This window comes from Zingiber officinale, chromosome 9A (assembly GCF_018446385.1).
Source record: "Zingiber officinale cultivar Zhangliang chromosome 9A, Zo_v1.1, whole genome shotgun sequence".
Classification (NCBI taxonomy): domain Eukaryota; kingdom Viridiplantae; phylum Streptophyta; class Magnoliopsida; order Zingiberales; family Zingiberaceae; genus Zingiber; species Zingiber officinale.
The window spans coordinates 110,365,750-110,378,612 of record NC_056002.1 but is presented as its reverse complement, the minus strand read 5'-3'; the positions used below and the strand labels follow the sequence as shown (position 1 = coordinate 110,378,612).

Here is a 12,863-nt window from a genome sequence, read left to right as displayed (position 1 = left end):
TCATGAGGCCTCTCATCCCCTTCTTTTATATTATTTGCCAAGGCAAATAAGGAAAGACTTTTTACAAAAAATAAAATCTTCCTCTTGTTTTTTCTTTTTTCTTTTTATTTTTCCTCTTCTTTCCTCTTGATTGAATCAATCATCAATCATTGATTGGATGATGATTTAATTTGATTTAATTTGGCCGACCCCTTGCTTGGGCACCAAGCAAGGGTGGCCGGTCACATCATCAAGGGGAAGAAAATTTTTTATAAAATTTTATAAAAGAAGATATCCTCTTATAAAATTTTACATGCTCTCTTTCCTAAAGTGGATGTTAAAAAAGGAAAATTTTAAAAATTAAAACCATGTTTTAAAATTTAAAACTTCTTTTCTAAAAATTTCCTTTTTTAACATGGTTACAAAAATAAAAAATTTTAATTTTAAAACTTCTTTTTTTTTTCTAAAACCATGAGGATGGTTAAAAAAGGAAAATTTTAAAACTTTTAAAACTCTCTATTAAACCATGTGACCTAATTCAAATAAGGAAAGTTTTATATTTTAAAAATTTCTCTTTTAAAACTTATAATTTTCTACAAAGAGAAGATTTTAAAAATTCAAAACACCCCTCCTTATTTGACAAATTTGTGGTCGGCCCTTCATTGCTTGGGCACCAAGCAAAGGGCCAGACCCTTAAGAGGAGATGGTGGCCGGCCATTGCTTGGTCACCAAGCCTTGGGCCGACCTCCTTCTTAGACACCAAGAAGGGCTTTTATTTGGGTGGACTTGAGGCTTTAATGAGGCTACGACAGGGACCTAGAGGAGAAATTGGTTTTGGCCTTCCGACGAGCTTGAGTATCCCGTATTCACCCCAAACACACAACTCAAGTCCATCAACAATAACTCATTCCACTAGAGAGTTATTGTTGCACTACCGCACCAATCCCAAATTACATTATGGGCTCCTTCTTATCATGAGGGTGTTAGTCTCCCTATGTTTAAGATAACGAATGTCCACTAATTAAGTAAGTTACTGGCAACTCACTTAATTAATATCTAACTCCAAGAGTAGTACCACTCAACTTCATTGTCATGTCTGACTAAGTCCACCTGCAGGGTTTAACATGACAATCCTTATGAGCTCCTCTTGGGGACATTCTCAACCTAGATAACTAGGACATAGTTTCCCTCTATAATCAACAACACACACTATAAGTAATATTATTTCCCAACTTATCGGGCTTATTGATTTATCGAGCTAAATCTCACCCTTTGATAAGTTAAAGAAATAAATACTAAATATATGTGCTTGTTATTATATTAGGATTAAGAGCACACACTTCCATAATAACTAAGGTTTAGTTCTTTTATCAAGTCAGTATAAAAAGAACTTTCCTAAAATGGTCCTACTCAATACACTTAGAGTGTACTAGTGTAATTTATTAGTCAAGATAAACTAATATTTAATTACATTACGACTATTCCAATGGTTTGTTCCTTTCCATCTTAGTCGTGAGCAACTATTTATAATTTATAAAGAACTGATAACATGATCTTCTGTGTGTGACACCACACACCATGTTATCTACGATATAAATTAATTGAACAACTACACTTAACATAAATATAGATATTTTTGATCAAAAATGATTCTTTATTATAAAATAAATGTTTACAAAAACTAGACTTTTAATATACACTCTAATACCTCCGGCATCAGAAAGGCAGAAGAGAATTGCTCATTTGCAGGCAAAGTTATTCCTGGCTGCTGCTGATGGAGCGGTGAGGGTCAAGAAGAGGAGAGGACCTCACAGGGGAGAGGACTTCACCCTGATGCAGGCACTCATAAAGGCAGACTTTTGGCTCATGTTCACCTCTCTTCTGCTGGGATCAGGTTCAGGGTTGACAGTCATCGACAATCTCGGCCAGATGAGTGAGTCTCTAGGCTATGATGAAGCTCATATTTTCGTGTCCATGATCAGTATTTGGAACTTTCTTGGAAGAGTAGGCGGAGGCTATTTGTCCGAGGTTATTGTGAGGTATGAGTTTGATGCCACTTAGTTGCAAAAGTTTTCAAGATGATTTGATGCTAACAAAAAATTTTGTTCTCAGGGACTATGCATATCCTAGGCCAGTGGCTTTGGCTGTCTTTCAGGTTGTAATGGCAATTGGACACTTATTCTTTGCCATGGCTTGGCCTGGAACAATGTACATAGGAACCCTACTGGTTGGACTTGGATATGGAGCTCACTGGGCCATTGTTCCTGCTGCAGCATCTGAGTTGTTTGGCTTGAAGAACTTTGGTGCTCTGTACAATTTCCTCACGGTAGCTAATCCCGCAGGCTCACTAATCTTTTCTGGCCTGATTGCCAGCGTAATCTACGATTATGAAGCAGAGCAGCAAGCCCGGAAACACCACAAATCACTTGTACGAATCCGAAGATTATTCGAAGTTGCTTCATTCAGTGGGGAGGAAACAGTGAAATGCACAGGGGCAATCTGTTTCTTCCTCAGCTCACTAATAATGTCGGGACTTTGCGCCATCGCTGTTGTTCTGAGTCTGATTCTCGTTTACAGGACTAGAATTGTGTACCGAAACCTTTATAGTAGAACTCTCAAATAGTTCGGAACCTTTGGGAAAAAAGTGCCTGCCAACAATTCATTATGTGCTTCTAAATTGGGTATTTAGAGAAGGGTACGTCTTGAATGTTTTCTGGTGTATTGATTATGTTTATCCAGCAACCAATAATTTTGAGGCATTGGCTTGTAGCCTTTCTGTTTTATGCTTGTAATTTGATTGTGTCAAACTCAAAACATTTCTACATTTCATTATATAGTTTCTGATTAATGATCTCATTGCAATTAGAAATTTTCCCTTTCTTCTTCATGTGGCTGCTCCAATATTAATGGATGATGTTTTACCCATTTGAAGTGCACTGAAGCTCATAAAATCATTATGTTGAGGATAAGAATCTAGTGCATGTATTTCTCTTTAATTCTGTATAAAGAAACTTCTCACTTCTCACAAGAGTTGTTCGTATGATCAATAGAAACATACAAAGAGAGCAATAAAATCAAGATAAAGTTAAGACTCAGCTTTTATTCATGTTCAAACTCATACATTGTTAAACCATTCCATCATTAGCATTTTGATCAGGATTATGTATTGGATTTGGGCCTTGTGGGACTAAACGCATTGTCTCAACATCATTTCTATGAATAAAACCAACATCAATGTCTTGGACACCAAATTCAACACCATTATGGATTGGGTCGGGGCCACTTGGTACCTTACGCATTGCACTAACATCCTTTCTATCAATATAACCAACACTGCGTTGTATTGGTTCTGGACCACTTCCAACTGTGCGCGTAACATCAATGCCTTGGACACCAAATTCAACACCATTATGGATTGGGTCAGGGCCACCTGGTACACTACGCATTGCACCAACACCACCATTACCTTGCTCCCCATGATTTATCGAGACACCTGGAACTACCTGCAGCACTCTTGCTCCAGAGGTACAAGAAAAGCAGCATACGACTGCTAACACAGTTAATGAAACATGAGGAGATGCTCTTTGAACCATTGTATTTGTAGTTGTAAAGGCTAACGTAGTCCACGCTCCAGATGAAGGATGTAGGTTGGTTGTGAGGTATCAGTGCTCTACGCTTTATACTTCGGACACCATACCCAAAGATTGATATTGTTGATAGAACAACAATCTGCAGGTTTAGAAACGTAAAGATAAGGGCATTAAATGGTTGGCATGTAAGAATATGGTCATGTTATCCTCTTCTGTATGTATACATATTCAATTCTCAATAAATTGGACAAGCACACATGGCAGTTATTATATCCATTTTAAGCTGTCACACGACCGTCCGTATCGACTCGGACGGATCCGTTAAAATTTGTCATTTGACCGTGTAGGATGGGCTAGTCCACTTGACGGATTAGTAAATCTCCGATTCAATTCCATGACTTGTAGATTAGACGTCAATCTATCAAATAATAAAAAATATTATTTTTTTAATATTTATTAAATTTGATTATTTCATAAATAAATTTTGATTTGAAAGTCTACTTTATTTTGAGTTTATTTATTTTTCATTCTCAATCAAAAAAATATTTTAAAGATGAATCTTTAAATATATATAAATTATATTTTAAATTCATGATACACGAAATAATTGAAAAGTTCGTTTGTATTCCGAATCTGAATTATTATAAATAAATAAATAAAAAAACAAAAATGATTTACATGTGCGTTGAACAACGATTCGTATTCTGTCGATGATTTATATGTGATAACCGGATCCGAACCGTCCAATCACGAGGGACCCGCAGATCGACGGTGGACCAGTTCTTCTCTCTTCCACCGAGAGCCGTAAATTAGGAATGCATTGCAGGTCCAATTTGTTCGCAGAAAAGACTCGTTCCGTTCGATGCCGTCACCCTTCAAACGCTCATATCGCTCGTTTAAAAATCCCTCCTTGGTGCCGATAAACAATTCGACACGGAGCTGGCGAGATGACCCTTTACGCTGCCAGATGCCCTTCTTCCTTCGCCACTGCCGCCGTCGATCCCTCGAGCGCCCTCCGTTCTATCAGATCGTCCACCCTTCTCGCGTCTGTTCCTGGAAGGGTTTTAGCGGGAGGAGTGTCCGACTCTTCTGCGAGCCATTGGAAATTAAGAGTTGCCTGCAAGCAAGAAGGTGAATGCCTTTTTTGTTTTGTTTTTTTTTACATTCCCTGTTCTTGCTGGATCCCTGTGTTACGTTCCAAGCGTCGGGCCTAGAGAAGGATAACTAGATGAGAGGGGTAGCCGTGTAAACGAGAGATATGAGGACAGGTAAGAAGCCAGAAATAATTTTCTTTCTTTTTTTTTCTCCATTTAACTTTGTCTATAGTTAGAACTAATCTAATAAAACTAAACTAATAGCAAATTAGAAAATTTCCCCCAAACTCCAATTCAGAGAAATTTCTGCGATCTTGGAGGAGAAGGGTGAGGCGATAATGACTCACGGTGAGAGATTGGGAAGCTTGATCTTGCCTTCGAGGAGGATGTGGTGTTGTATAATATGAACATTAATTCCTTAAATTATCGATAACAATATTGCATTAGGTCAATTTCGGTCAAAAGTTATATAAACATTAATTATATGTAAATGATCAAATATATCAATCAATACACTAAACAACTAATGATTTCAAAAAAATAGAATGCAAGCCTAAGCTCATTATCATAATGTGAAGTTTTAATTTTTATGCGGGTTAAATACTGTCCTCTTGTGCACCAAAGATATAACCGCTGTTACCTTTGCCCTTAGGGTATCTCCAATGCAAGGTTTGTGAGAGGTTTGTAAAATCAAAAAAGCTGAATAAAAAAGCTTGAACCATTGTCGAGGTAAGGTTCGAGATTTGTACTTTAAGAGAGTAGTGAAAACTCAAACCTGTTCTTTTGTCTTGAAATTGATGTAATATGTATGGAGTCATGCAACTACATGTTATGAATTGGACCACAAAAAAACTCTCTTAGAGCTCTAACCATTGGAGATGTTTCAATAAGTTTTTATAATGTTGATGTGACATATTGGAACCATAAAAAAAACTCATGTAGAGCTCTATCGATTGGAGATACCCTAATATGATGGTGCATTGAGGCCTATCGATAGAACCTTTTAATATCAGGCAACCTAAATAATATATAATTTAAAACATTAAAGACAAGGAAAAGGATAACATGAGGGAATGCCACTAGGTATCTTGATTACTTTTCCATTATGCATCGAGCCTTCTAATGACTCCTCTTTTAGGGAGAGCTAGCAAGTGTCTCATTAATGCTCCATTTGATAAGAATTATGTCTTTTCCAAGAGATGTGCCCTTTTAATCATAAAAATTTCATAGTAAAATATTTAATGAGAATACAAACCTTTCGTGGTCATTTTGCAGCTATAAGTGTGCCTGTATCTGTTGCAAAAGAAGCTCCTTTCAAGAATGTAGAAAATAGTGGTGTTTTCGCTTTATCTTCACTGGAATACAGACATGTCACAAGTCCTAATCCAAGTGATGGGGAACCAACATTTAGTATTATCATGGTTGGAGCATCTGGGGACCTTGCTAAAAAGAAGATATTTCCTGCTCTATTTGCACTATATTGTGAACATTGTCTTCCAAAGGTCGGACTTTTCTCATCTACTGCCTCTTGTAGTTCATTGTGCTCATTAACATTGCTTGAATGCCTACTTACATTCTTTTTTCATGCAGAACTTTACTATATTTGGTTATGCTAGAAGTAAGATGACCGATGCTGAACTAAGAACCATGGTTAGCAGAACACTTACTTGCAGAATTGATAAAAGGTGACAGATGGTTTATGCATTTCTTCATGATTTGGTTTATGCTCGGGTTCAACTTAGCATTTTATTGACCTGACTATTTATGCTGATTTTGCCAGAGAGAATTGCAATGAGAAGATAGAAAAATTCCTAAAACGATGCTTCTATCATTCAGGCCAATATGACTCTGAGGAGAACTTTGCAGAGCTTGACAAGACGCTGAAAGAGCATGAGGTATGTTTGTCTTACTAGAAGTTGAATATCTTGATTTATTAGATTTTTAAAATGGAATCTGCTTCCAAACAGGGTACATGTACATCCCATGTAGTTTATTGGTATTTTATATACCCATTTATTTTTCAAAATCCTTCACTTAGTCCATCAGATGAGTTATTTAATCAAGGTAACTTAACATGAATTATTCCCTTTTGTCTCTAGTAAAACTGGTTAAGTAAACCATATGATGGACTGAAGTAGAGAATGTTTGAAACATAGGGATACATGCAAAAGCTTCCTGAGTTGAAATCTACATCACCAGCACCACAACCTAATCCTTCCTTTTCTCCTTCAATTTCAACTGATTTCTACCTATTTTATTTATTAATCAGATGAATGTCAGTATGATTCGTGATGTGCTAGATTTGTCATCCGAAATCAATTGGCACTTGCTGATTTCATTCCAGCTCGGTCCATTTGTATGAGCTTCACAATGTTTGTCAACCATTTGATATGTCATACTAATGATCAATTAGGAATGAAGCTTTCTTCTTGGAGATTTATTTTCTTAAAACCGGGAGATAATTTGATTATATATATATATATATATATATATATATATATATATATATATATAAATTGTTTTCCTGCTCCCAGGTATCTAAGATCCACGTGAGAATTGCTTCTATGCCTAATTGAATTTGGTATCGTTCTTGTTTCTTTCAGTATCTCATGTCTGCAAGTGTATAATTGTGGACTTTTGAGTCGAGTCTTTTTACATAGAAGATCTTCTTTAGCTTGTCCAATTATTGTAAATTTTATGTTCTAAGATGCACTATAATGTGGTTTCTTGCTTCTGACTACTTCTGTGATGACAGTGTGTAGCTTGAACTTGGTTGCCATCAAACATTTATCTCGATTAAGCATTTCTTGTCCAAAAAACAAAAATGTTCCAATAAGTAGAGAAGAGTTAACATACTTGAATTTTCTATTTGCTGTATAGGGTGGGAGGGTGTCAAACCGGCTGTTTTATTTGTCAATTCCACCAAACATATTTATAAATGTAGTGAAGTCTGCAAGCAGATCGGCTTCTTCCAAGAATGGATGGACCAGGGTAATAGTTGAAAAACCATTTGGCCGTGACTCTGAATCTTCTGCTGCTTTGACGAGTGGACTAAAACAGTACCTAGATGAAGATCAAATTTTTAGGTGAAAAGTTGATCTCATGTGTTTTTTCATGTTTGTCAATTCTGGAATTCCCCATCTTATCATAGATATTTCTAATTTTTCAGGATTGATCATTACTTGGGGAAGGAACTTGTCGAGAATCTATCTGTTCTTCGATTTTCAAATCTTATTTTTGAACCACTATGGTCTAGGAAATATATCAGGAACGTGCAGCTGATTTTCTCTGAAGATTTTGGTACAGAAGGACGGGGAGGGTGAGGCCTAAAGACTATTGTCCTTCGAGTTTCCTTCTGTAGACTCTTTCCACTAAATTTTTTGTGATGCAGGTATTTTGATCACTATGGAATCATCAGAGATATTATGCAGAATCATCTTCTCCAAATTTTAGCTTTATTTGCAATGGAAACGCCAGCTAGCTTAGATGCCGAAGACATTAGAAATGAAAAGGTACGCGTGTGATGAGATTAGAAAATGCTTCTCTAAATCAGGCTTTAGTGTTGCCTATTTGGTTCTGTCCATAGTAGCAGAGTGAACTTTCTTTTATTTCTAAAGCATGCCTTTCCACATGTTACAGGTGAAAGTTCTCCGTTCAATGAGGCCATTGCAATTGGAAAATGTAGTCATTGGACAATACAAGGGCCACGCAAAGGGTGGAGTGACACATCTTGGATACACAGACGATAAGACTGTCCCTGAAGGGAGCCTTACCCCAACATTTGCTGCAGCTGCGCTTTTCATAGATAATGCAAGATGGGATGGGGTTCCCTTCCTAATGAAAGCTGGGAAAGCATTGCATACCAAACGGTAGGTTGCAAATGCCATTATGCATTTCTAGGTACTCGTTACCACTCTCATATAAACATCAGCATATATAGTGACACAATTTGGTATTCTTGAAAATTCTATTTGCAGAGCAGAGATTAGGGTTCAGTTTCGACATGTCCCTGGCAATCTCTACAAGCAAAATTTTGGTACTGATAGAGAACAAGCTACCAATGAACTTGTTATCAGGGTCCAACCTGATGAAGCTATATACTTAAAGATTAATAACAAGGTTCCTGGCTTGGGGATGAGATTGGACCGCAGTAATCTGAATCTTCTATACTCATCAAGGTACAAAAAAAAATCAATTCTCTTTCGAAGAGATATTTTGCCAATGACTTAAAACACTTATTTCCTTAATACCTTCAAAACAGAAGACCTACTTTACTAATTACTTGGTTGGATTTCTTTCTTCATTTTTTTTTTGCACATTTGACAATTTTGTTTCAAAATTCTTGTGATCGTGGCTCATGCATGCTTTACCAAAAATTATCAACGTATTCATAATGGTTGTTATTGCTAGCATTATTATTACTCCCCCGTCAACCAAAACCAGTAATTCCATTCCCTCTTATATGTGTTTTGGCTTTGGTAGATATTCTAAAGAGATTCCCGATGCATATGAGAGGCTACTTTTAGATGCTATTGGGGGTGAACGACGATTATTCATCCGGTCTGATGAACTTGATGCTGCTTGGAACTTGTTCACTCCACTGCTCAAAGAGTTGGAGGAGAAGAAAATTTCCCCCGAGCTCTACCCTTATGGAAGTCGTGGACCAGTTGGCGCACACTATCTTGCCTCAAAATACAATGTTCGCTGGGGAGATCTCAGTGCATCAGATATTGATTGATTAACTTGATTATTTTATTGTCATTTTAGTGGAATCTAGTGATGCAATAACATAACTAAGAGAATATTCTCACGAAGTGAGTTACATTTGCATGAGATACTATGTTGATCAACTGAAATTTTGACAACATTTATTCAATTTATTATGCAGACTGCTTACTATCTTGAGTTCAATCAGTCAATGCAGTTGAAACGCATTTTAACAATTATGAGTGTGAAGTGAGTAGAATTTATGAATTTGTAAGAGTACTTTAATTATCTAAAAGCTCCAAAATTTTTGGGGAAAATGACAAAATTTTGGAGCTCATTGTTTTTTCTTTTCTTCTGAAATTGCCAAGAAGTAAAATCTACCTCTATGTAGATTATCTACAAACAAACTATCATCCATTACTATATTTTTGCAGCAATAAAGTAATGGTCAGGCACCTCAGGGCATGGTGTGGTGACAAGAGGCTTGATATTTCTTTGAGGATTTGATTCCCACACAATGTCCATTTGCAGCGATTAAATTTTTGATAACACATGGGTGTCACATTAGGAGTTGCCATGCTTCTTGGATTTATTTAGTGGGTGAAATATAGGATCAGACGGTCTACCCAAGATTAGTTGGTAAGATATGAATACTTATTATAAAAGAAATATGCAGTTCACATGTTCGATCCATACTCACCACACATTAGTTTGCTCTTGGGACATTGGCGCAGTGGTCAAACACTCCAGCGGTTAATCAGGCATCTATAATTTGAATCATAGCTACGACGCACTATAGGAATTTTTCCTCCAATGAGATGACACCTAGGAAGTTGGCCGCTCCGGACGGACAATCACACGCACTTCTCGATGTGGGCGGAATGTGGGATCGAACCATCCATCCTGAGATTAGTCGGCTTGCAAGATCTAGATACCTGGTTAAAAAAAATAAAGTAACAATGGGGTAGGTAATGGTGTGATGGTAAGTGGTGGGGCGGACTCCCTAAGCAATGAGAGTTTAAATTAAACCCCACCCAAAGCACATTACACCTAGGGAGTTTGAACTACTTATGACATTAGGCTACTTGCATAGTTCATTTTGCACTTCTCGATTTACCTTAGTGGTCAGTAGAGAACTTTTGTGTGGTGGTCAAACCAGTCACCTCCAAGATTAGTCGATTTGAAGAGCGGGATACTTAGATTAACAAAAAAAAAGTAATGTAGTGTTGCCCTGGGGCTTGGTGCGGTGGTAAGAGACAGAGTGCATGTCTCCCCATGCAATTAAACTTTGATTCTCACGTTGGGCATTTCTATGCATGCGGTGCTCAAACTACTCGTGATGTAAAAGAGCCATGTCAGGAGTCATCTGCGCTTTTAGGATTTACATTGGTAACCAGACTAGTCGGTTTGATACCTCGGTTAACAGTAAAATAAAATAATGTGGTATTTCCCCTCGAGGCTTGATGCGATGGTAAGAGGCAGGGTGTCTTCCCATGCAATGAGGGTTCAATTCTCATGCTGAACATTCTACACCTGATGTTCGAACTACTCGTGATACTGGGGCACCACATCAAGAGTCACTTGTACTTCTTGGTTTTATCCTAGTAGTAGGTGGAAAACTTCTGTGGGGTCGATCACCTCCAAGACTAATCGCTTCGAAAAGTTGGATACCTAGGTTAACAATAAAATAAAATAAAGTAATGTGATGTTGCACCTTGATGTGGCAAAAGATAATTCGCTCGTCCCCAGTTCCTCCTCCAACTCGTCCTTAGGCCAATACAAAGAAGGTAAATCACATGTGGCTACTAGCCATTAGTGCAGGTGGCCAAGGTATGAGGGAAGACATGTTCGGACATCCTGAGTTTCGATCCTAAGACCTTATGTAGTAACACTTCATGCCTCAACTACAGCACCGCCCCGAGGGGACAATGTGGTGTTGCATCCTGAGGTTTGATACGATGGTAAGAGACAGGGCATCTCCTCATGCAATGAGGGGTTGATTCTCACGCTTGGGTGCATTCTATGCCCGTGATGCTCAAACTACTTGTTATGCTGGGGCGCCACATTAAGAGCCACCTACGCTTTCCGAATTTACCTTGGTGGCTAGGGTTGTAAATGAGCCAAGCCTAATCAAGTTTTGTGATATTCAAACTTATTTGATAAGATAATCAAGCTGAGTCTAAAATGAACCAACATATTGAAATGATTATTCAAGATGTGCTTGGTTTCTTTTTTATAAACTTGAGCTTGGTTCGTTTAAATGCTATCAAAATCTCAATTTAAGTTTATTTAATTGTTTAAAATTTTAATATTTTAAACTTATTTAGTTAGTTATTGAGTTTGATAATGTAAACTTTTTTGTTTATTTTGAAAGTTTTTTATTTAGCATGTTGATAAGAGTTTTATTGATGAACATGATTTATGAATATTGTTTATGAATATTGTTCACGAATGTAGTTCACGAATATTGTTCACTAATATTAACGAGTTGAATACATGCATGTTCAAGTTTGTTTATTAGTTTAATGAGTTGTTCAATCTTGTTCATTTAATTAATCTTTTGTGTTTGTGTATTGAATAAATATAAACAAAGACTTATCAAGTAGAGCACCAAGTTTATTCATAAACGTTCAGTTCATTTATAGCTCTACTAGTGACAGGTGGGAAATTTCCGTGAGACTTTGTCAATCACTTTTAAGACTAGTTAGTTCTAAGAGCTGAGTACTTGGGTTAACAAAAATAAAGTAATGTGGTGTTGCCCCTCAGGGCTTGGTGCAATGGTAAGAATAAGGCATCTCCCCGTGCAATGAGAGTTCGATTCCCATGCTGAACATTCCACGCTCGCGATGCTCGACCTGCTTGTGATGCCGGGGCTAGAGGCGGATGCAAGATTTAAAATGGGGGGAGGGGGGAGACAAAAATAATTATTATATGTAGTATATAATTTTCAATAATAAAAATATAATAATTAAAAAAATAGAATACTCACAATGTGTCTAACATCTGGTATTGTTCATGTTGTGATTATTAATTGTCTTATTGAGCAAGAAGTTGCTCTTGACCGAGCTCTATATCCAATAGTCCTCTCTCGTCTCAAATAATTTTATGAGGAATCACGAGGAAATATATTATGAGAATCATCCTACACATACTTGCTAGTGCTAGAATGGGTAAATTTATTATGATACTCATTAATTTCTCAATCACTTCCATTCGCTACCCTCTAAAGAGAAGTTTAAGAAATTGAAATTGGTGTTAGAGAGTGACAGAGATGCGTCAGCAGGCTAGTCCTCCTGTATCAGTCTCATCGAACGCCGTGCTACTTTTGCTCACCATGGCATTAGAGCACAATTTCAAAAGTTAAGAACTCGGACTGAAACAAGTCGAGCTAATTAAGAGACTCAAGAAAATGTATCTTCATTGCATATTCGAGGCACAAAAGAAAATACGAATGGAGATGGAGCATTAAGCTAGTACATTAGATTTCATGGCT

General features: G+C 37.1%; 2 protein-coding genes across 2 annotated transcripts; both read left to right on the top strand.

Moving 5' to 3' along the window:
- The first annotated feature begins 1,695 nt into the window (after nucleotides 1-1,695).
- LOC122020826 (protein NUCLEAR FUSION DEFECTIVE 4-like) lies at nucleotides 1,696-2,618 on the top strand. Its single transcript, XM_042578855.1, has 2 exons — nucleotides 1,696-2,018; nucleotides 2,092-2,618. Exons 1-2 carry the CDS (start codon nucleotides 1,813-1,815, stop codon nucleotides 2,600-2,602), a joined length of 717 nt encoding a protein of 238 aa, XP_042434789.1. The 5' UTR covers nucleotides 1,696-1,812; the 3' UTR covers nucleotides 2,603-2,618.
- A 1,794-nt stretch (nucleotides 2,619-4,412) lies between these two features.
- Nucleotides 4,413-9,647, top strand: LOC122021834 (glucose-6-phosphate 1-dehydrogenase, chloroplastic-like). Its single transcript, XM_042580002.1, has 10 exons — nucleotides 4,413-4,700; nucleotides 5,939-6,165; nucleotides 6,254-6,348; nucleotides 6,444-6,558; nucleotides 7,544-7,749; nucleotides 7,833-7,982; nucleotides 8,055-8,175; nucleotides 8,303-8,532; nucleotides 8,641-8,841; nucleotides 9,146-9,647. The coding sequence occupies exons 1-10, from the start codon at nucleotides 4,517-4,519 to the stop codon at nucleotides 9,399-9,401; spliced, it is 1,785 nt and encodes a 594-aa protein (XP_042435936.1). The 5' UTR covers nucleotides 4,413-4,516; the 3' UTR covers nucleotides 9,402-9,647.
- The last annotated feature ends 3,216 nt before the right edge of the window (nucleotides 9,648-12,863 follow it).

Bases quoted from the DNA above. Each gene is read 5' to 3' on its own strand.
- LOC122021834 (XM_042580002.1), top strand. From the start codon at position 4,517: ATGACCCTTTACGCTGCCAGATGCCCTTCTTCCTTCGCCACTGCCGCC. The intron at 6,559-7,543 runs GTATGTTTGTCT...TTTGCTGTATAG, and splicing joins AGACGCTGAAAGAGCATGAG to GGTGGGAGGGTGTCAAACCG. The intron at 7,750-7,832 runs GTGAAAAGTTGA...CTAATTTTTCAG, and splicing joins GATGAAGATCAAATTTTTAG to GATTGATCATTACTTGGGGA.
- LOC122020826 (XM_042578855.1), top strand. From the start codon at position 1,813: ATGCAGGCACTCATAAAGGCAGACTTTTGGCTCATGTTCACCTCTCTT. The intron at 2,019-2,091 runs GTATGAGTTTGA...TTTTGTTCTCAG, and splicing joins TTGTCCGAGGTTATTGTGAG to GGACTATGCATATCCTAGGC.